The 14,211-nt window shown below is 47.5% G+C and overlaps 1 protein-coding gene across 1 annotated transcript in view; it reads left to right on the forward strand.

The window, feature by feature from the left end:
- Positions 1 to 5,479: 5,479 nt before the first annotated feature.
- The window catches only part of Lmntd1 (lamin tail domain containing 1), a 50,208-nt gene continuing 41,476 nt past the window's right edge, over positions 5,480 to 14,211 (forward strand). The window contains exons 1-3 of the mRNA XM_075982157.1: positions 5,480 to 5,528; positions 9,289 to 9,539; positions 12,844 to 13,039. Of these exons, the coding sequence (XP_075838272.1) occupies positions 9,353 to 9,539; positions 12,844 to 13,039 (383 nt within the window). The 5' untranslated portion in view covers positions 5,480 to 5,528; positions 9,289 to 9,352. The remainder of the gene's footprint in view (positions 5,529 to 9,288; positions 9,540 to 12,843; positions 13,040 to 14,211) is intronic.

Raw genomic sequence — 14,211 nt, forward strand, 5'->3', positions numbered from 1 at the left:
GACCACTAAGAGCACTGGGGACCACTGGGTTCCTAGAGAAATAGATGTGGGTGGTACCTGAGGAATGACCGTTGAGGTTGATCCCGGGCCTCCATAGGAAAGCACATACGTGCATATACAATTGTATACACGAGCATGTCACTCCCCCCCACACACACTAGCACAACATATGTACGTTCTTATGGAGGTGTGTAAGAACTTCTCTATTAGAACGGAAGCAGTTCCCTGGAGACAAGTCTTTCTACCTTGCTTCTGAGTCCCCACACTGCCTCCTCTTGTCTCTGCCAATCCTGCAGAGGCTGCCAGCCCCTCTGAGAACTGCCAGGTAATTCTTCAGACAGTGTTCAGCCTCTCATTTCTGGATAGAATAGGATTTCTTAATTTGTAATTCCACCAAGACACAATGTATGAGAGAGACTGAACTAATTCTATAATTACCGCTGTGGAGAGCATGGTTTTCCTTCTGCAAACACGGTGTGTCTGCTATGGGCACGGGAGGAAGAACATCCCACAGTGTTCCCTGCCTGTGAGTTTAGGATCTATCATGATGGGGTGAAGTTGCGAAATCGAGCTGTACAGACCACAGAAGTCGACATTGCCTGGGGTGGAAAAGAGAATGAGCTTCTGCTTTAGGTGACTCAGAAAACAATGTACAGGAAAGACAGGTGATAATGGTATTGATATTAATAATAAAAGTGGAGCCACCATATGAAGGCACTGTTCACATTGTTTAATCCTTGACAAAGTAGGCATCCAGTCTGTTGTGTGATGCCAAAGTGTGGCTGGGGATTAGTGAAGAGATGGTTCTGTCTGGTTGTTCATTTCTGAGGTAGGAACGAGTGCAGCGAAACGTGTTTTTATCCATGGGAAACGGCAGTGTCGAGACACAGGTGGCGGGTGGGGAAGCAGGCGGTATCTGCTGACACCTTGCAGGCTAGTTTGGCTGTAGCATTGGAAGGGTCAAAGCCAGTGACAGAAGGGGTGCAGTGGGGTGCGATGGTGCAGCAGGGCCTTCACAGGGACTAGAGAACAAATAAGCCTGCGTGGTACTTTCCCATCCCTGCAGCCAATCAAGAAGCAGCGTTTATATAGGTTCTGAGGGTCCAAACTCAGGGCCTCGTGCTGTGCGCACAGCAAGCCACCCCCAGCCCTGGGGTCTTTCCTGTGACGGTGAAAGTTAGACGTGTCCTCTTCTCGTGAAGGGCGAGGCTCTGTGGCACCCTTGTTATTTATCCTGTCCTCTCAGGTGAGGGTTAAGCTTGCTGCTTCCCAGTTGAAATCTGTCTGTAGTTTATCTGAATACTGGAAATAGCATCATTTGTTCACACCATGGGGTCACTCAGGAGCGACTAACCCCTTGAGAGGACTGTACCTGTCATGGCCACCGCAGCTGTAATGACTAGTAATCTGAGCAGGAAGCAGACAGGAAACATGAGGGTTGTGGCCCCTCCTGCCTCCCTGTTTCCACTCGGGACTTACTTGGGCTCTGTCCACTCCTAAATTGACACCAGAAGCCATGAGTACAGGCCCTGATACTTCTTTACTCCTTCAGTCCGGGCTCTACCTAAAACTTTAATCTCCTAACAAATGGCCCTCTGGCCTCCTCTGACAACCTCATAGTTCCATGTGACAGTGAAGGAATGAAGGGACCCTGTACATTCCTAACCTGTTAGATACCATACAGTGGGAGTCCATACTCTGTGTATGCAGATAGAAGATTACATGTCAAACTCAGCCTGCGGTAATGGCCCATGTCATAACACTTTATGTCAGAACCCTCCATTTCATGGAGCCCACATGCATCCCCACTGCTGTAGAGGGAAGGAACGGTCTACATACATAACCTCCTCCACTCAGGTCATCACCCCCACTGTGCACACAGTCTCCACATTAGGGTACGAAGCATGAGACATGGAGCATATCCTTTTGGGTTTGAGTCAGGGTCTCTATTTAGACCTTGCCTAGTACTCTCCATACAGGCCAAACTCACCTTGAACTCATGGTGATCCCCCTGCCGCTGTCTCCCAAAGTCTAGTATTAAAAGTGAAACTCAGTTTTTATCTAGTCTATCCCACATCTACTCCACAGGACTTCAATTCCCCATAACAAATTCTCAAACTTTTCACCGTGTGTGGATGCAAGTTTCTATCCTGCCCAGTCCCACAAACATTCAGTCCCAAAGAAACACACAGACACTTATATTAATTTTAAACTGGTTGGCCTATTAGCACAGACTTATTATTAACTAGCTCTTACAACTTAAATTAACCCATAATTATTGTTTATGTTTGGCAACATGGTTTGGTGCAGCATTTTCATTTTGAATCCTCTGTGTCTGGGTGCTGACTGCAGACTGAGACTTTCCTCTCCCCAGAATTTTCTTAGTCTGGTCACCCCACCTGGCTACTGGCCAATCAGCATTTGGTTAAACTAATACAAATGACAAATCTTTACAGGGTACAAGAACATTATCCACAGCAACCATTGGACTAAGTGCAAAAATACCTGAAAGCCAGGAGAAAAATGCTTTCAGAGCAGAGAAGAGAACAGCAGGTAGATCTGGCTCAGGGATGAACAGACTTCGTGTCCATCACCACCTAAGGACACACATCAGACAGGAGTCGAATGGGAATGAGGCAGTGATGAGAACGTCAGAGCAAACATGAGACCAGCTCCTGCTGCATCCACCGGCCAATGCCTTTGGACAAGGTTCACGTAGGTCCATGTCATCGCTTAGAGAAGGGATGCCCCCATCTTGCAGAGTTATGGTAAGCGACCCAGGCTTCAGGGCATCATCTTCCCAGCTCTTGCTTGGCCATATCCTTCCTAAAGTAAAGATAGTGGCAATGGAAAGACTCTTGGAATTCCCAGCAACTGGGTTCTCCCTTTTCCAAAGCAGTGACCTACCAGTCTGGGCAGGGTATATGCCTTCCTTCAGTAACCAAGGGTTATTTCCTGTGGGACTTTGGTGTTCATTAAAGGTATGCAAAACTAGTTGTGAATGTATATGTAACAAGGAACTAGACTGCAGATTCAAAGAAAAATCATTTATTTTCCACACATGTGACTATCCGGCCTATCAGGTGGTGTGTGGGAAAATCTTTTGCTAAGCAAGATTATGATGTAGGATGTCCTTCTGTATATGTGTTGCATTTATTGATTGATGAATAAAGCTGTTTGGCCAATGGCTTAGCAGAGTAAAGCCAAATGGGAAAACAGATTAGAGAGAGAGAGTAGGTAGAGTCAAGGAGATACCATGTAGATGCCGAAGGAGGATGGTGAAACCTTACCATAGGTAAACCACAAGCCTCGTGGTAAAGTATAAAGTAATAGAAATGGGTTAATTTAGGATGTAAGAGCTAGCTAGAAATATGCCTGAGTCACAAGACCAAGCAGTGTTGTAATTAATACAGTATTTTTAGTGTGATTATTTGGGTCTGGGCAGCCAGGAAACGTAAGCACATTCTCTGTTTACAAGATTATGTCATTATGTCAGGTTGTAGTGAGTCTAGTATTCTTGGCTTCTGTCCAGTAAAAGCCAATCCCTACACACACACACACACACACACACACACACACACACACGCATGCACACACACACATGTGTGCACACACGCACACACTCATACATGGTGTAGGAGTATATGTGTATATGTGTTGCTTTCATTGGTTAAATAAACTGCCTTGGCCTTTTGATAGAGCAGAACTTGGATAGGCAGGAAGATAGAACTGAATGCTGGGAGGCGGAAGGCAGAGAGTTGCCATGGAGATGCCAGGTCAGACTGATGAATCTTTCCCGGTAAGCCACAACCTCGTGGTGACATACAGATTATTAGAAATGGGTTGAATCAAGTTGTGAGAGTTAGCCAATAAGAGGCTAGAACTAATGGGCCAGGCAGTGTTTAAATGAATACCGTTTCTGTGTGATTATTTGGGGTGTAAGCTAGCTAGGTGGCATGGAACAAAGGGGCCTTGTGCCCCTCACAACCCATGCATGTACACACATCCATGAATCTTAGCTCCTATACCTTCACTCGCCTACAAAATACAGTTTGTGGTCCACTTTGTCCTTGGTTCAAAACCACTGGGTTTGCCCCAGCAGCAGCACAGGAGGAAGTTGGTTTTGTGATTCCACTGCATGGGGAGTGGATGCTGAGCCATGTAAGCTTCCAGAAGCTCATCTCAGCTCATCAAAATTCCCCGAGTACTATGAGAATTTGAACAGAACCTCTGAATGGACAAATGAGGTCACAATGACTTCAGGAGAGCATGTGACAGCTGAGAAACCACACGCACTGGTGGAGGTAGGAAACCTGGAAATGACAAATCCTTTCTCAGCTCCTCCCATGAACCTCCCAATGAGATTGTTATATAACAGGCCCATAGTGTCCACAGGAAGGCCAGCTTCATGTTTGAGATGGAGAAGATGTAACCGAGTGTTTACTGCCCTCTAGTTTCCTTTCCTCCTTATTTATAATTTTTTTACCATTAATTTTTTGGATTTAAATAGCGAAATATTTTGCTTCATCACTCCAGAAGGGGATGTGTTATTATCTAAGGGAACTAGGCATTACTGTCTGTAGCACCTAGCTACAGTCAGTCCCAGAGTAGACATTCAATTTCTGAATGAATGTATTCATCCCTTGCCACCATGAATTTTATATCTTATTAATGTATTGAAGCCTATAATTTCATATCTGGTCATCATATTCTCTGGAGTGTGATGTCATACACAGAGAAGAAATCCAATCAGGCAGGATTTTCCTTGTGATTTTGGCGTAACCAGAAGGATTTTGGTTGTTCCCTGGCCATGGTTATCCCCACCAACAGACTGCTTTGTGCCATAGAATTACATGGTTTCTGTTTCTGTCCCAGATGTTTTCTGTCTAAGTCTTTGTCAGAGGGAGGGAGAAAGAAGAGAAGGGGGTAGCAGGAGAACGGACCAAAGTTGTACTAGATTCTCTCCAATATTTATATACTGACCTATGTTCTCAACCCATAGCAGGACATTAAACATTTCAGTGTCTGTTACATTACTTAAGGTGCACAAACTTCAGGGCAGGAGTGCCAAGAGTGCACTGCTCAGAGCCAGAAGCTCTGTTACCATGGAGACAAGGTTCTAAGAGGCAGTGGTGTCCAGATGTGAGGCTGGTGTCATAAAGGGTGCTTTCCTGGGTTACAGCTGCCCCCTGCCCTGCCCACCCTCTGTGGTTTGTCTCAGACACTTAGCCAATATAAATATTGGCTACATTGGCACTTACATTTACAAGAGAAATTTCTTTAAAGTGGCAGCGTGGCAAAGAAGTCATTAAATTTCATAAACTGCAAATAGTTGGATTAGCAGGTAAGATCACTTTAAAAAGAAGGTCTCCCTTGAACGTCAGCTGTGGTCACTGCCTGATGGCATAATCTGTTACCTAGGAAAGAAAACAGACGCCTCTGCTGGCCAAGATGCAGGACACTCCGAAGGCCCTGACCAGTGACCCTGACGTCAATAAGCACGAGAACAAAACGCAGAAGGAAGAGATGTAAGGATGGCATGGACGGGGCAAGCGGGGTCTGTTTTGGAGGGATGGTGATGAAGTCTAGACTGCAGTGTTGAAAACCAAACCAGGTGGGGGGGGGGGGGACTGCTGAGATGGCTCAGCAGACAAGGGTTGGCCTTGCAGGCCTGGAGCCTACATGGTGGAGGGAGGGAACAGCGCCAGAGTTGCTGTCTGACCTCCAGGTGCATAGTAGTGCATACACAAGCACTGCACCCCGACTCCACCCCTCCCCTCCTGCACCACCCACTCCACCCCTCTCCTCCTGCACCCCCCACTCCACCCCTCCCCTCCTGCACTCCCCGCTTCACCCCTCCCCTCCTGCACTCCCCGCTTCACCCCTCCCCTCCTGCACTCCCCACTCCACCCCTCTCCTCCTGCACCCCCCACTCCACCCCTCCCCTCCTGCACCACCCACTCCACCCCTCCCCTCCTGCACCCCGCACTCCACCCCTCCCCTCCTGCACCCCCCGTTTCACCCCTCCCCTCCTGCACCCCCGCTTTACCCCTCCCCTCCTTTCTCCTTCCAATAAGTAAAACAAGAACAATTTGAAAGGTAATTAGGACTCCAGATCCCATAAGTTCCCTGAATACGGTCATTCGTGGCATTGGCTGTCCAGTTCTCCAGGGCCCTCCAGTGCAAAACTCCTCTAGACAGAAATCACCATAAAACCCTGGGTGGCGTTTCCAGCTCCCATTTAATGGGCCAAGACCGTGAGTTTCAAAGCTTGACTGGAGCAGGTATGGAGGTTTGGTGTATTCCCAGCACACCGGAGGCTGAGGAAGATGCCTGAACTATGGTGTGAGATTCTCAAAACCCAAAAACTGTGGCACAGCCACCACCCACAGCAAAATGTGTGTGATGAGCATTAACACATTACTAGAATCCAGCCATGGAGACATCTGTGGGGACAGCATAGAACATGTCCAGTGCTCTGCTACAGCCATGAAGTATTCTTTCTACCAAAGCTTTGGCATGGCTTTCGTCTAGTTTGCTAAAAAATGCTTTCAGCTTTTGATGGTACAGGACTGAACGCTGTGTCGGCTCTCAGGGTTCAGGACTGGTCACCGTGTGAGCTCTGGAGGGTTCAGGACTGGACGCCGTGTGGGCTCTGGAGGGTTCAGGACTGGACGCCGTGTGGGCTCTGGAGGGTTCAGGACTGGACGCCGTGTGGGCTCTGGAAGGTTCAGGACTGGACGCCGTGTGGGCTCTGGAGGGTTCAGGACTGGACGCCGTGTGGGCTCTGGAGGGTTCAGGACTGGACGCCGTGTGGGCTCTGGAGGGTTCAGGACTGGACGCCGTGTGGGCTCTGGAGGGTTCAGGACTGGACGCCGTGTGGGCTCTGGAGGGTTCAGGACTGGACGCCGTGTGGGCTCTGGAGGGTTCAGGACTGGTCGCCGTGTGGGCTCTGGAGGGTTCAGGACTAGACACCGTGTGGGCTCTGGAGGGTTCAGGACTAGACACCGTGTGGGCTCTGGAGGGTTCAGGACTGGACGCCGTGTGGGCTCTGGAGGGTTCAGGACTGGACACTGTGGGCTCTCAGGGTTCATGACTGGACGCTGTGTCTGCTCTCAGGGTTCAGGACTGGACGCTGTGTTGGCTCTGGAGGGTTCAGGACTGGATGCTGTGTTTGCTATTTTAGACTGAGATGGCTGTGTTCACTGTCAGCACCAGTCTGTTGCCATGTTCTAGGTGAGAAGCAATACCTTAGTGTTCCAAAGTAACCTCTCCCTGTCCCCACACAAGCTCCTGCCATCAGTCCTATTCTAGTGTCTGTCAGTTACAAAGAGAGAAAACCACAAAGGCTCTTACCTCCCTATCAGTCCAGAAATGGCAAACCTGCCTCGAGGAGTCTCAGGATGAGGCTGTGTCTGAGAGCTGTCTCCTCCCATTTTATAATCCTCTCTAATTCTGGAATTAAGGGTGTGCACCACTACTGCCTGTTCTCTATGGCAAGCTAGTGTGGCTACTCGGATAAGAGGTGTGTGTCATTGCTGCCTGGTCTGTAAGGCTGGCCAGGGTGGCTCTTTTATTTTCCGATCCCCAGACAAGTTTTATTTATTAAAATACAAATGAAATGCCACCGCATGAGTTGGTAGGAAGACTCCTGTCTTTCAGGAGTCCACAGGCAGGTGAGTGCAGGGCGCGCGTGGCTAGCTGCGCCACTGGAGTGGGGCCCTGGAGTCTTCAGTCTCACATTCCAGACTTCCTGTGTCCCTGGGCCGAGTTTCTGTGCTACACCAGGGCTTATTGCACATCTTTGCTCTGGAATTAAATATATTTGGAAGTGATGTTGTTTCACTGAAGGAAAAATTGGGGGGAGCTTACAAAATGAGTATGCCGAGAAGACTGAGCCACTGAGCAGTGAGATCCAGATGTGAGGAACACTGAAGCGCTTCCCAGGCTCAGTCCAGACAGCAGGAGGGAGAAGTCCTCCCATGCGGTCCAGTCTCTGGCTGCACAGAGGCGGCACACGTAGAGTCTGCCCCTGAAGTCTTCTGCCCACAGCCATCAGGGTCATACTCCAGAGAGCCCTCGGAGTGCAGGGCTCCTCAGTCAGTACCTTCGCGCCGCATTTTAAAGCTGCTTCTGCTTTCCGCGAGGCACACTGAGCAACATCTGCTGTCAACAATGGAGCTCTCCAGATAAAAGGTTTCCAAGGAAGGAATTCGCAGGGTGAAGAATCAGGAATATGATAATTTGTGCTGAGGACATTGTGAAAGATGGTAGGGGAGGAAGCCCCAGGCCTTGGCTCCCATAGAAACCACAATGAGGGCTGGAGAGATGGCTCAGGGGTTAAGAGCACTGGCTGCTCTTCCAGAGGTCCTAAGTTCAATTCCCAGCAACCACTTGGTGGCTCACAACTGTCTATAGTGAGATCTGGTGCCCTCTACTGGCTTGCAGGCATACATGCAGACAAAACAACGGAAGAACGCATGGATGTACAATGTTCCTGTTAAATCATCACAAAGATGCGCATGTGCACACACACACATACACACACACACGAACACAACAGTTTCTCTGAGACCATTGGAATTGAGGTGGAATCCATCACCAGCCTTTTCCTGAGGTCAGTCTTGAGAATACTGTTTGTCTTGTGCAACAAACAACTGTACTATAGTTTAGGGGCTTTATTCAATGATTGTGTGAGCCTAAATCAATGCTTTTTTTATTTTTAAAGAAAAAGGAAATTTGTGTTCCCCGAAAATTCACTTCTTACAGGGTGTTTGAAATCACTAGTCTCCCCTCTTTTCTGGTTTCCGTGAGAGATGGGGTGCAGTTACCATCCACATAATTGTGTCAATATTGGAATATTGGAAATTTAGTTCAGCAGCTGCAGCAATTGAAGAAGAAGCCACGTCGGTGAACAGACATTAAGGTCCTCTGTGCCCTAATGGGAAGAGAAATACTCGTGTCTTGATTTGAGTAAAAGAAATGTATTAAAAAGCTAAGAAATAAATCCTAAAGTTCCTGACTGCAGGCATTATACTGATTATTATAGATTTTTAATTTTCAAAACCATCAACAATAGAATGTATTGATCTTTAACTTAAGAACGAAATATGTGAGACAAAGCTAATAATGTTTATTATTTACGTAGTTAGAACCGGAGTTTTAGAATGCCACTTTCTCCTGTTAGCTGTTTGATATTTAGCAAGCAGAATTCTGAGTAAAATCTCAAGCTTCCTGTACTCAGACATTTTAATTTTCTAACTTTGTTCGTTATTGTTTTGTACACAGAAGAGAAGAGAAATTTGAAAGCGTGATAGCAGCCAAGCAGCCGTCTTCAGTTCACTTTTTCCCAATGATGATAGATATGGACAACATGCAGATACGGTTGTCAGAGTCACTTTCCGATGAAATGCCGGTCAACTTCTATCAGACCACTAGCGCCCAGAACAGCGGTCTAACCATATCCTCAGCAGGACCGCTTACTTCTAAATCTACCATCAGGAGCCTCTCCCGAGGGGACACCAGCCTGGCAAAGCAGAGTAAGTATCGAGTGTCCGACGGCCCCCACAGCGCGTTTTGATTGGCTCTTTCTTTGCCTCCTTGCCTGAGGATGCATTATCCTTTGTGCCCAGTGAGGTTAGTTTCTCAGTCTGTACCACACGCAGAGTGGGTTAGCTGTGGTCAAGAATCCTTGACTCTAGACCTGAAGTAGTTATAAACGCAGGTGGCCCAAATATGACATCTCCGTAAGGAAGAAGTCTGCAGCTATCGTGATGACTTATGGGTCTGCCGTTAGCATGTTCTAGAATTGTTAGAGAACCAAAACTTGCAATGTAGATAGGACCCTTCACTGAACGCTGCTAGAAAGATCAAGAGGCCTAGAGCTGCCGTGATGACGTGTGGGCTGGTTATAAGCATGTTGTAGAGCTGACGGAGAACTCAAGTTCCCAATATATATATAGCTCCAGTGATCCTCCAGATGAACGCTCTGTGAGGATTAAGCAATGTCTTCTCCGTCTCTGTGTAAGATGCCTCGAGCTACAGTGACAGCTAGAGAGTTAAAGTGTCCAGAGTATAGCATGAAGGGCCATTTACAAAATACTGACAGACCTTGAGATTTCAGTCCGGTGCTCCAATGTGGGTCTCTGTCTCCTTTCATCACCTGATGGTTAATATTCAGGAGGATGCCTATATGTTTGTCTTTGGATTCACCTTCTTATTTAGCTTCTCTAGGATAGCGGATTATAGGCTCAATGTCCTTTATTTATGGCTAGAAACCAAATATGAGTGAGTACATCCCATGTTCCTCTCTTTGGGTCTGGCTTACCTCACTCAGGATAGTGTTTTCTATTTCCATCCATTTGTGGGAGCCTAGGCAGTTTGGATGCTCACCTTACTAGACCTGGATGGAGGTGGGTGGTCCTTGGACTTCCCACACTTCAGGGAACCCTGATTGCTCTTCGAGCTGATGAGGGAGGGGGACTTGATTGGGGGCGGGGGAGAGAAATGGGAGGCGGTGACGGGGAGGAGGCAGAAATCTTTAATAAATAAATTAATTAAAAAATACTGACAGAATAAGCAATATCTTCTTTTGTGCTCTTAATAGACGCAGGGCTCGTGTACATGCAGATCAGACATCAGAAAGGGAACTAGCGCAGGAGATGCAGTAGCTGAGAGAACAGGAAGGAGCAGCGCAGGGTGCTGGCCCGGGTTGCTGTGGGCTATGCTGGCCCTCATGCTTAGCTGCCGCTGTCCTGGCAGAGGCAGAACCAGCTCTTTTCTGCCCTCTATAGAGTGGAGAGTAAAATACCAGCTTCACAGGGTTCTGCTAAGCTTGGTGTGTGTGTGGGAACCCAGCACAAGGCCAACAGGCCAACACGTGCAGCCGTTAGCCTACTTGTAAGCTCCTTCTAGAATAATCTACATTTGACTTGTGTGTCCATGGCTGTCGAATGCCTCACTCTCTCTCTGTGTGGACATTTATAGTCTGGCTCATTTTCATCTGTATTCTGTGTATGGCTGGTATTTTCCTAGGCATGATGATATATACGATTGTATATGGCTCCCATATACAACACAGTGTGTGTCAATGTTTTTGTGACTAAGTTGAATCATCTAAAGGCTCTTGCTAAAATTCTTGCTGACCTTAATCCTTGACCAATATGCAGAATGTTAAACATACAAATACAAACTTTAGACCTAAGAAGGAAAAGTTGCCTTCTCTGATGCTATGCAGACCACTGTGTTTGCTGTGTGTTTGGGTTGAACTGTGGAAACCCCTGCTAATGGGAACGAAGCTTACTGGCTTCACTTTGCACGGCAAGAGGTGGGCTGGGATGCAGTCTTCTTGAGCTGCCGCAGACTCTTCTGCAGATTCAGGCCTGTAGACGCTGGGACATGATGTACCAGTCCAGTGCCATCTGTGGTCCTCAGGGAACTAAAAACAAGATCTTGGTTAATGCCTCGTTCCTTTGAGAACACAAGCACTTGTTCCTCAGGAGGGAGGATGCAGTGGATTACAGAAAGATTTCCTGCCCACTGGGCTGCCAGTGCTAATTAAGTTTTCATTTCTTCTCAACAAAATCCCATGAGGAACCCTCTTCAGTCATCAGGGCTGTTCATAGAGCTGGGTGGTTCAAGATGCTCATAGTGCACCTGAGGCCCTAGGCCCAACCCTGTCACTACAACGAAAATACTATTATTTATTCCTCTGTGTAGATCACCTTTCTTTGGTTTTGTTAAAGATGTGTCTAAAGCAAAATCTGAGTGGTTTGTATGCCTCCCAGGGTCATGTGAGAAAGACCCTTACCCTATGAAAGGGACAGTGCCAGCCAAAGACCGGCACCTGATTTGCCTCTAGAGTCCTCATTTTCCTGGCAGAAAGTGGTGCTGCACAGGTGGGGCTTTAGTTTGGGAAGTATAGCAGGCATTAAATAGAATAAGATTGTATTTGTATATATATATAGCAGGCATTAAATAGAATAAGATTGTATTTGTATATATGCTACCCAAACTTGCCAGCTTCAGTGTTTACTCACAAGTACAGATGGTTTCTAGTGCAGCTAAATAATCAGTTAAATACCCAGCATGCCCATGGTGGGGAATGAGGAATGAGAAGTCCCCAAGTGATGGAGGAAGGTCATTGGTTAAATAAAAAGAAACTGCTTGGCCCTCATTGGTTAGAAGATAGGTGGGAGGAGTAAACAGAACAGAACGCTGGGAGGAAGAGGAAGTGAGGTCAGACTCCACAGCTCTCCTCTCGGGAGCAGACACCTCAGAGAGACACCATGCTCCCCGCTCCAGGGAAGATGCACGCATGAAGCTCCGACCCAGAATGGACTTAGGCTAGAATCTTCCCGGTAAGCGCACCTAGCTGTGCTACATAGAATATTAGAAATGGGCTAGTCCAGGTGTGAGAGTTAGCCGAGAAGAGGCTAGATAGAAATGGGCCAAGCAGTGATTAAAAGAATACAGTGTCCGTGTAATTATTTTGTGGCATAAGCTAGCCAAGCAGGCGGCCGGGGTGCTGGGAATGCAGCCCCGCCACTCTTATTACTACACCCAAGGATGCCAGAGCCAAGATGGCTACACAGTCCGTACAAATGCCAGACTACACGGCAACATTTTAGACAGCTTAGATAATCTCTAAGAAATGAGGGTGCTGTTGAAAATGTTCACTTACACATGCTTTATAGGCTCCCACCAGAGTTTCTGATTCTTCTCACCGAGTTTACAGGGATAGTAAACCCTATAAAGAAAGATAATAGGAGCAAAGATGCCCTTGGATTCTTAGGATGTCTGTCCATATGTCTGTCTCACTTGTGTGTCCAATTTCTTTGAAAGGCTCAAACTTCATGGCTCCAAAGAAACAACACCTAATGAGCTTTGACTCAGCCACACTTGTTCTGGGGGAAGGAGAAGATTATTTTCTTTCTTTGTTTGGAGACTCGAGAAAACTCACGGCACGCTCTTCTCAATCCGAGGATGTCATCAAACACCTGTCTGTGATTCTCGAAGAAGTCGGCCAGTTTACATCCAGGTACACATTCGAATAACTTCCCATCTTCTGCCGAGGTCATATCAGTACAAAGCAGAACTCTGAGCTGTTTTTGGATCCATTTATTTAAGAAAACCCCTAAGGAATTCCCTGAACTGTAACCCCCTGTGTTCTGAGCAATTAGAAATAGCTGACAGAAGTTTCTAGGGCACCAACCAAAGGGTGTGAGTTTTCCGAAGGTTGCAGAGACCCCAGTGCCACAGAATTCGTACAGCGTCAGCCCCCTCCCTCACACACGATCATTTCCGGGGATGTAGTGGTTTCCTTCCATTGGGCTGTTGAGTTCACTACAAGAACAAGGTGAATTTTTATACCAGTTATCCTTTTTAATGGCCATCAGTTTTTATGAAAAGAGTTCACCAAGAAGAAGGGTGTCATTGGTTAGTCTGTTTTCTCATCCCCGCTGTACTTGCTCTGAGCAAGTCTGAGCTGTGGGATGCTGCTGACACAAAGACATGTTGGGGGGGGGCGGTCTGCGAGCTCTAGGGGGCAGGTAAGCAGGGTGTGCAGTTCCCCTTATGCCGTGTTTCCAGTCACTCAGGCCCACATGCCATTTAACAGATAATAGAGGAAACCTCAGTGTTTGTTCTGCCACCTGGAAACACTATCAGAATCATCCAGGGCCTGTCATAGTAAATGTGGTGATTAAGGCAAAGGTGTAGACTTTTTAATGCTTCCAAATAACAGCTGTGTGTGTGTGTGTGTGCGCGCGCGCGCGCGCGCGTGCATGCACACACATATGTAGGGTTTTGCTGTGATTCACAGGAGACATCCACCTTGTTTTGGGGGACAGGATTTCTCATCATCTTCGAGCTCCCTCGTAGGCTGGGAGGCCCATCAGTGAGCCCAGGGAATGTTCTCTGGATGTCCCCACCAGTGGGGCTCTAAGTGCATGCAACTACACCCAGCTTTTTACATAGGTTCCCAAACAACCCAGGTCTTCATGCATACATGGCAAGCCCTCTACAGGCAGAGCCATGTTCTTCCAGGTCAGGGTGGTCCTGCAGGCCTGCCCAGGCAGTTGGAGAGAGCTTGTGTCCAGCCTGGGAGGACCTCAGAAGATAATGCATTGTTGTCCTGTCTGTTGGCATCACCCCTTGCCGTGGACCAATGCCCTAATATCTTCCGGAACATTTGTGCTGATTGTGCTCTCA

This window comes from Microtus pennsylvanicus, chromosome 8, assembly GCF_037038515.1.
Source record: "Microtus pennsylvanicus isolate mMicPen1 chromosome 8, mMicPen1.hap1, whole genome shotgun sequence".
In the NCBI taxonomy this organism is placed as follows: domain Eukaryota; kingdom Metazoa; phylum Chordata; class Mammalia; order Rodentia; family Cricetidae; genus Microtus; species Microtus pennsylvanicus.